The following is an 8,646-nucleotide window of genomic DNA, read 5'->3' on the forward strand; positions in this document are numbered from 1 at the left end:
GACTTTAAAGAAATTCAAATTGAGTATAATTCGCAGGTGGCAATAAGATTTTTTTTCAAATGAGAGTTCCACTACAGACCCTTGTGCATACCTTGTCGCTGGGGTCCTTGATTTCCAAGCTAAAGGCGGTGTCTATCGGGGATCTCTTGTTTTGCAGAAGCCTAATCAGGATGCAGACTGTTTGGAAAAGTTTTATCTCTCTCTAGATTATGCAGCTGTTGTCTTTCCTTGTAGTTTCTAGTGTTTAGGCTGAGAGCGACCTTGTTCGTGACTAAACCCAATAATATGGCTTTTTCTAAATACCTTTTTTTGTTTGGAAATCCAAAAACAACACATATATAAGTTAGGTCCCCTGCATCGCTCCCTCTGAGGTAGCTCGTGTTGCATTGTGGAGAGATACCAAGAAGCAATGAAAGAGGTTTGCTTGCATCATGGAGAAAACAAGAGAAGAAATGAGTGATAGAAAATATGTTTAAAGTCTAGGGATGGGGACCCAAATTGGATGTTAATCTTCAAGTCTGCACTTGAATTTGCAGGTCTTGGAAACTAACCAGTAGTCGATTTTAATATTGGTCTAATTGCATTTGTTTTATTTTATGTCTTTCATTTCTATTGATCATTGTTTATTTTTGATTGGTTAAGGAATACATTGACAGTAAGGTTGTGTAGGTATTCCATGTAAAAATGAAAAGCCATACATTCATTGTTAATTAAACAGGCTTATGAATATTAAGGATTATTTTTGAAGGATGAATACTATGGATATTGGTGAGTGTATAAAAAGGACAGTATGGTGCACTAAAGCTCTCGCATATGCAGAGTCTGGGAAGAGGTTTCACCATTTGGTGTATTGTACGCAGCCTTACCCTTTTTTTACACAAGATATTGTTTCCAGGAATTGAATCTGTAAACGAAGACTTTTCAGTCACATGACAACAACTTTACGGTTGCATCAAGGCTCCCCCTGTATTGGTCTATTGGTGAGTGTATATATATTAAAATTAAAGAAGCTAATCATAATCTATTAACATTAATCATATTCAGAAGCTAACTTCCTTACTAATGTTATACCCTAATTTTGGACCTAAAAATACTTGTTCAAAATTTTCTTTCATCTTTAATATGTGTCTATTACTCTTGAAGAATTGCAAATTTACTATTATTTACACTGACATTTTGCCCTGCTTTATCTCTCGATTTAGCTTTAAAAATCTTTTCAACTGTGTATTTGTCTATGTTTTCTTGCATTTTAAGTCATCCAAAAATATTTTTCTTGCATTTCAGTCATTTGAATTTGTCTCTGATCAGTTGCATCTTTCTCTGCATCTTATTTCAATATTACTTGCAAAATTCATGAAAAAGGGTATTTTAGTCATTTCCTGCATCCAAACTCATTTTAGTCCTTGAAAATTGTTTGTGTCTTTTCATTTGATTTGTATAAGTCCTTGTTTTAATTCAATGTCAAAACTCATTCCAAAAATTACATTTGAAGTCATTTTGAGTCAGTTTAGCCCCTAGGGGCATTTTAGTCATTTCATGTGTTAAAACTCTGTTTAATCCCTAAAACTTGTCTCTGAGTCTTTTCATTTAGTTTGTATAAACTCTTGCTTTAATTCCCTGTTAAAAAATCATTTTAAAATTGCATCTGAGACGTTTTGAATCATTTTAGTCCCTAGGGGCATTTTGGTCATTTCACACAAAATTTTGGCAGAGAGAGGTTACTTTGAAGTACCTCATTTATGTAGTTGGTTCATTTTAGTCCGTTTTGTGTTTTTTATTGGTTTCACTTTACGTTTATTCCAAATTACCAAATTTTAGTCAAAATTTTATTTTATTTTTTTTTCATTAAAGTCCCTATTTTCTAGTATTTTCATTTTAGTCCCCCAAGTTGTTAAAATTACGTTTCAGTCCTTTTTTTAATTTTACGGTCCAGTCCATTATTTTTTGGTAATTGCAGGGAAGTCCCCAAGTCCAATTTCAGTCCTTTTGTCCAAGTCATCAGCCAAGTCCACATGTCAGCATCTCATTGGGTCAAAGGCCACATGGCAGCCTATAAAAGGCGCATTCACTGCACAAGTGCCAACAATCATCAATCACGCAGTGCCAACTCATAAACACATTCACATTTCTCTCTCCCAGATCAAAGAATCAAAGTCCAGAAAGATCCCAAGAACATGATGAAGGTTTGAAGAACCTTCAAACCCTAACTGTTTCAGAATCTCAAATTCACATCGAATCTTCACCAATTCAACACCAAAACTACCAATTCACAACTATCTCCATCTCAATTCATCGCAAGACAACGAAAACAACAACAAATTCACAGAATTTCACGAAAGTCGCGAAGAAGAAGAAGAGTGAAAAGATCGATTTATTTTCGATCTTTGAAGCTACGAATTCACCAAGAAGCAAGGAACGAAGCTCCATTCCAAGCTTCTCTGTTCGAAATCTGCAAATTCACGAAGAGGTAATACTTCAATCTCTTCCTCTTTTTCGCAATTTTTCCTGCATGTGCGTTTGTCTCTGCAAACCGACGTAGATCCAGGCTGTCTAGAAAGTTTCAGTTCAAGTTTTGTTCGAAAAAGTTTTGAAAGAGTGAAAACTGAGAAGATCGAAGCTAGATCTACGCCGTTTTGTAAGGTTCTTGGGGATTTTGTTTGTGAATTCGTGTTTAAGGTTAAAAGACGAGCGATATAAGCTTTAGATCAGAGTGTTTTGAGGATTCCAGTGCCAACATCTTCACCGGCGGCGGTGAAACCCGCCGGAGAAGACGACGGAGAAGGAAGGAGGATGGAGAGCTTCTCTCTCTAAAGGTAACCCTAGAGAGAGAAACGAGTGAGGGAAATGAATTTTAGACCGGTCCCCATGCTTTTATAGGAGGGTGAACCGAACCGGTTCATCTGAACCAGTCTGGTTCACCTCCAAACCCTTTCCTTATCCCTTTTCCACCGTCAGATTGATCCTGTGATGGTACGTATGCTTGAGTTTGTCTGTCTAGGTGTGCCTGAACCTGGTTACCATGCGCCATGCTTTCTAAGCCCTTAGATCTAGGGTTTTGATGGACTCGGATCAATCCAACGCCTCTGAGGCATCTGGATAGTCCAAGATCCATCTGCAACTTTGGACTTGGGCCTAGTTTCCTTGCTGTGTTCGTTTCTTGTGTTTTTTTACTATTTCCACACCGTTTCTTGTTAATTACACCTCTGATACATTCAAAATTCATAATAAAATTCTAAAAATATATTTCTATATGTTCTTGCCTTTTTTCTTGATATTTTTGGGATGTTGTTACATTTTAAAACCTGAAAAAATATATGTGTGATATTTCTTGTTATTGTTAAAACTTTGGAGAAATCTTGCTATATTTTGGTCATGATACTTTGCTATGTGACATGGATACTTGACATATGATTGCTTGATATTCTTGCCTCTGAATGTGTGCTTGTTTCCATGGTGTTGTGGGTTTAAATGTTAGTTTCTTGTTTTACAAGTTATGTGAATATTCTAGTGTGAAAATATGTCTATAAATATGTCATAACTCTTGGTTTGATACTTCTTTGTGATTCTCATGTTATGGCTGAAATAACACCTTTGAAAATTGTCATGATATGGGGGAATTATAAGCCATAAACTTGCCTTGATGTTATGGTAAATTTTAGGTATACTTTGCCACTTTTAGATTAAAAGTCTTATTACTTTTTATCAAGCTTTTTTTTAGTGTTTCTTTTGCTTATAATTTCTAGTCTATATGTCTTATGCTACTAACCCTTTCATTTCATGTTTCATGCATTCCATAAGCGTCTCATTCCCCATCTTATATTCTTGGTCTTTATTTTCTTACACTTTAAAATTCATGTAAAAGTTAGAATGTAAAACCTAGGGATTTTGTAATTTTCTTTACGCTTTTAATTTCTTGCAAGACCATAGCATGTATCTAGGCCAATGATGTAAAGGACAATGGACTCTAATGATGTACATCGACACAAGCACCGACACATGCACACACATCACATGGTTACTTTAGATGTATGCTTAGGGAATGCATGTTTAGATGTATGCTTAGGAGTCGCGATACTTAGAAAAATTCTCTTTTCCAAAAATATGAACAACATCACTCGAATCATTTTCTAAATAAATTTTGGGATCAAATTCCCATTGATTTTCCTTTTCTTTTCTTAAATAAAATCTTAATGAATTTTAATCATACTTTGACCTTCTTTTGCAAAATAACTAATTCAACCTCACAATTTCACAATCTTATGCCCTTGAGGCCTCTCTCTCTCTCTCATTCTTCAAATTCCAATTTACAAACTTAAAATCAACCAACAAAAACAAAAACATTTTTTGGAAGAGAACTACGGTGGATTTGATCCCTTAAAAGGGTACGTAGGGAAGGAATCAAAATTCCTTCAATTCAAATAAAACAAAAATTCAAACACTTTCTCCTCCCTCCAATTCTTGACTTAGTAAACTCTTAGGTGTAAATATCACTTTCAAATAGCATTTAAAAATAAAGCGCGCGCGTAGAAAGTAAAGACGGTTCTTATAGGATACTATAGTCGTTATGGGTGCCTAACACCTTCCCGTAGCGAAAACAACTCCCGGACCTCGATTCTCAAGGGTTTTGCTTATTTTTTCCCTTCCCAAGAAAAAATGAGATATCAAAGGTTAAAAAGGTTCAAACGTAATCAATGTTTGACACCCGAAAACCAAGATAAAACAACTAACCAAAAGAAAGAAAAGCTAATTATAGCACATCTAATTCCACAAATCCAAAGAAAAATAAGTTTTCAACACATCCTTAAAACATAACAAGATATCAAGAAAGCAAGTTGAGAAAATAATCACTTTTATTCAAGAATATGTCTCGGTACGTACGAGCAATATTTATATATCTATAAATACATATTCATTGCTTGGAACAAAAAAGTTAGATGCAAATGATGTGTGACTCACATATGTTAACCAAAATGAGATCAAATTGGTTACATGGTATCAGTTACTGATGTACCAGAGGAATACCATGAACTACTAGTCCTATCGTCTCTAGCATCCTCATCTGGTACATCATGTGCATAAAAGTCAGGCTTATTAGGCAATTGCAAATCTTCATCTTCTTCTTCAAGCATCTCCAACACGTTATCCATTGAAGGACGATCGCTAGGTTTTGCCTGTATACACCACAAAGCCACAATCATCATTTTCTTTGCCAATTTCGTTTCATGATTCGTATCATTCAGAGTTGCCATTTCCCTTCCATCTTGTAACTGATCATAAACCCAAAATGGGAAATAAATCTGGCTAGATTGTTCAGCCAACGCATTCAAGTTCTTCCTTCTATTTGCCATCTCCATTAACAACATCCCAAAACTATAAACATCAGCTTTGTAAGATATTGTGCCAACATTTCTGTAGAATAGTTCAGGGGCCATGTATCCAATGGTTCCTCTCGCTGCAGTTAATGTAACAATGCTTTTATCTGTAGGAGAAAGCCTGGCTAGTCCAAAATCAGAAACTTTTGGATTGAAATTTTCATCAAGAAGGATGTTATGAGGCTTTATATCAAAGTGTAAAATTTTCATATTGCATCCATTATGCAAGTACTCAATGCCTCGAGCCACTCCAAGAGAAATTGAATACAGTTGTTCGCAACTCAAGGAATGATTCTCTTCGTTCTGAGAAAATATGTATTTTTCGAGTGATCCATTTGGCATAAATTCGTATATCAGAACACGTTTTGAACCTTCCACACAGAAACCAATGAGTTGTACCACATTAACATGATGAATCCTACCAATGGTAGCAACTTCATTGACAAAATCTTGATCGTTGGACTTCGCTTTGTCCAATAATTTGACTGCTACGAGACGACCACTTCGAAGTTTTCCTTTAAAAACAGTTCCATAACCTCCATTGCCTAGTTTTGTCTTGAATTGTTCAGTTATCCTTTTTATGTCTTTGTAAGAGTATCTAATAGGCATGATGCTATTGTCACTACGTAGAAAATCTTCGATGCCATCATACATAGATAGATGTTTCCGACGCCATTTGTAGATTAATAATACAATGATAAACGGCGCTCCAAGAACAAATTTAACACTGCTAAACAAACCAACCAATAAACCTGTAAAGAAATGGAAATGAGATATAAGAAAATGAAATTTATTGGAGTAAAAATTTGTTTTCTAAACATTGTTTCAAGTCTTTGTGTCTTGCATTGATTTAAGAGAATGTGATGGCTTGCTTACCTATGTAAATCGATAAACTTTCAACTATCCAAGCCACATTAGTCCAGTAATCTGCAAGGACATACACAAAGCATAGTGACAAATTGAGTGTTGATTAGTAGCACTCACTCTAACAAATGGGTGTGGAAGATGGACGTAATTATAAATAATAGAAAAATTAAGCAACCAATTGCATACCAACAAAATTACAGAGAGGCTGGTTATTTTGATCGAGCTCTGCATACTGACCATCTTTACAAAGACTATTGAGCCAAGAAAGTTCAAATCCATAAAACATCTCACGATGGATATCCGCGCAAGAAATGTCGTTGTTGTTGTCATCACCACCATCATCTTCAACATCCAAAGAAGTGAGATACATAAACTGTATACGACACCCGTCTCCCAGCCCGAATTCCGACAGAGATTTACCATAGCTACCAACATAGAAAGAATTCACATCCCGTGAGTGTGAAGTTCTATTCAGACAATTGCCAATGTATGAGTATTCCATCCGATTTGGACAACTCATATATAACATAGATTTCGTTAACATATGATTAGTGTAGTTTTTGTATCGATGAAAGGCTAGGTAGGGTGAGGTGAAGAAATTAGAACTGAAATTATAGAGTCCTAAAGAATAATAAGGAGGGATAGAATTATTAGAAGAAGCAAGATTGAAATCCAAAAGTCTTATGGTAAAGTTGTTGTAATTAATTGATTGTACGTAGTATTTTCCATGGTATTCTTCAAATTCATAGTACAAAATCAATTGGTTATTGTCCTCACATGATAGGTTGTACCTTTCGTCGCCACATTCTTTAGGACTGTCTTTCAATCGGAAAGGGTGGCTGATGTTATGAACACCGCACCTTCTTGAACATGACTCATGTTGTTCATCATCACCATCTACATTGTACGAGAATATCAGTATTAGTAACACCACAACAATGGTTAAGGAAGACATTTTTGGTTTTCCGAAGTGGAAAAAACTAGCAATTTAAATACGTGGGAATTAAAGCATTTATCATATAAATAAGAAATATATGTCACATTTTACATCAAGTTTAATGATCGCAATATCGTGGAAGCTTGCATTTGATAGGAGTAGATTATCATTAAAAAAAGATAGGAGTAGATTCCTTAATTTTTTAGTAACTTTATAGGAAGTAGGCACCACCACATACTATATAGTGGGATATCACCAAGCCAATATATGTGCACTTTGGTTTTGACGTAAGCTCTTATGTCATAGGAAGAGGGAATCATTGAGAAATTTTGTATGTTAGAAGATTTAGATAGGAGATAAACACCCTCAATTATGGAGTTACGAACTTATTTGAACTTATTTTTACTGTGATAACGTGTATAAATTACAAATAAAAGTTTTTAGGGTAAATTACATTCACCTCCCTTGAGGTATGCTATAATGTCATTCACATCCCCTCTAGTTTTACATTTAACAATAACCTCCCTTCCCCTTTCACGGTGTTAAAGTACTGTTCAGAAAAAGTAATGAAAGAAAAACTCAATTTTCTATTGCCTTTATCTACACAAATTTTCAGAACCAAAATTTGCATATTTGTTGTTTGCATCGTTCTTAATAGAGCGGTGTAATAGCGAAATAGATAGAGTGAGAGAGATTGCAATCGTTCCCTCACCTCACTATAACTCTACCTCTTTTTCTCACATCCATCACTCAATTTTTGTCTCAGTTATTATCAAATGCAATTCTCAATCTGAAACAGAATTGGTGATGCTACTCCAACTTGTCTTTATTTAATTCAAAACTCAAAAGCATTATTATGTATTTTTTTTTTCTTGCATTATGCATTTTCAGATTTATTTCACAGTAATTGTGTTTTTCTTTATTTCGTATTGATGTGGGTAGCATTTTCGAATTTGAGGAACAAAAAATAGATTCATGGATTTATTTTATGGTCTCATGAAAATGTAATTTTTTCATTACAATATGTCTTTTTGGCTTTGCTTCCATGGGTGGTGCATGGTGGATCATTGAAGGAGAAAAGATGGGGTTGAGATAGATTGAATCTTTGGACTGTTAATTTACTTTAACAGAGCATGAACGGAGTTAACTTATAAGAGATGCGTGTGACACATGTGGAAAGAAATAAGGGAGGTTTGTGTTGATGTTAAAACTAGAGGGGGTCTCATTGTCAATTAGATAAACCTTAAGGGAGGTGAGTGCAAATTCCCCTAGTTTTTATGACATTTTTATTAAAAAAAATATTTTGATTTTAATTAAAATGATTTTAATTTTTCATATTTTAACAAATTATACTTATCTTTTTCAATGATACTAACAATATAATAAATATAATATAATTTTTTTTCGAACGTCACCAACAAAATAACATTCTTATAGTCAAATTTGTTTAAGGGTATAATTGGAAATGAA

The 8,646-nt window shown here is 34.6% G+C and overlaps 1 protein-coding gene across 4 annotated transcripts; it reads right to left on the bottom strand.

Moving 5' to 3' along the window:
• Nucleotides 1–4,832: 4,832 nt before the first annotated feature.
• On the bottom strand, nt 4,833–7,405 carry LOC146953260 (rust resistance kinase Lr10-like). 4 transcript variants are annotated; one of them, XM_085708491.1, is made up of 5 exons: nt 7,288–7,405; nt 7,031–7,136; nt 6,426–6,664; nt 6,249–6,299; nt 4,833–6,124 (listed from the first exon to the last, which is right to left on the bottom strand). In XM_085708491.1, the coding sequence occupies exons 3-5, from the start codon at nt 6,607–6,609 to the stop codon at nt 4,986–4,988; spliced, it is 1,374 nt and encodes a 457-aa protein (XP_085564617.1). In that variant the 5' UTR covers nt 6,610–6,664; nt 7,031–7,136; nt 7,288–7,405; the 3' UTR covers nt 4,833–4,985. The 4 variants fall into 4 exon arrangements, with proteins under 4 accessions (XP_085564617.1, XP_085564618.1, XP_085564616.1 ...); XM_085708492.1 differs by having other exon boundaries at nt 7,281–7,355; XM_085708490.1 differs by lacking the exon at nt 7,288–7,405 and having other exon boundaries at nt 7,031–7,280.
• Between the last annotated feature and the right edge of the window lie 1,241 nt (nt 7,406–8,646).

Source organism: Medicago sativa, chromosome 1, assembly GCF_051527215.1.
Source record: "Medicago sativa cultivar Bolivia chromosome 1, Bolivia_mono, whole genome shotgun sequence".
In the NCBI taxonomy this organism is placed as follows: Eukaryota; Viridiplantae; Streptophyta; class Magnoliopsida; order Fabales; family Fabaceae; genus Medicago; species Medicago sativa.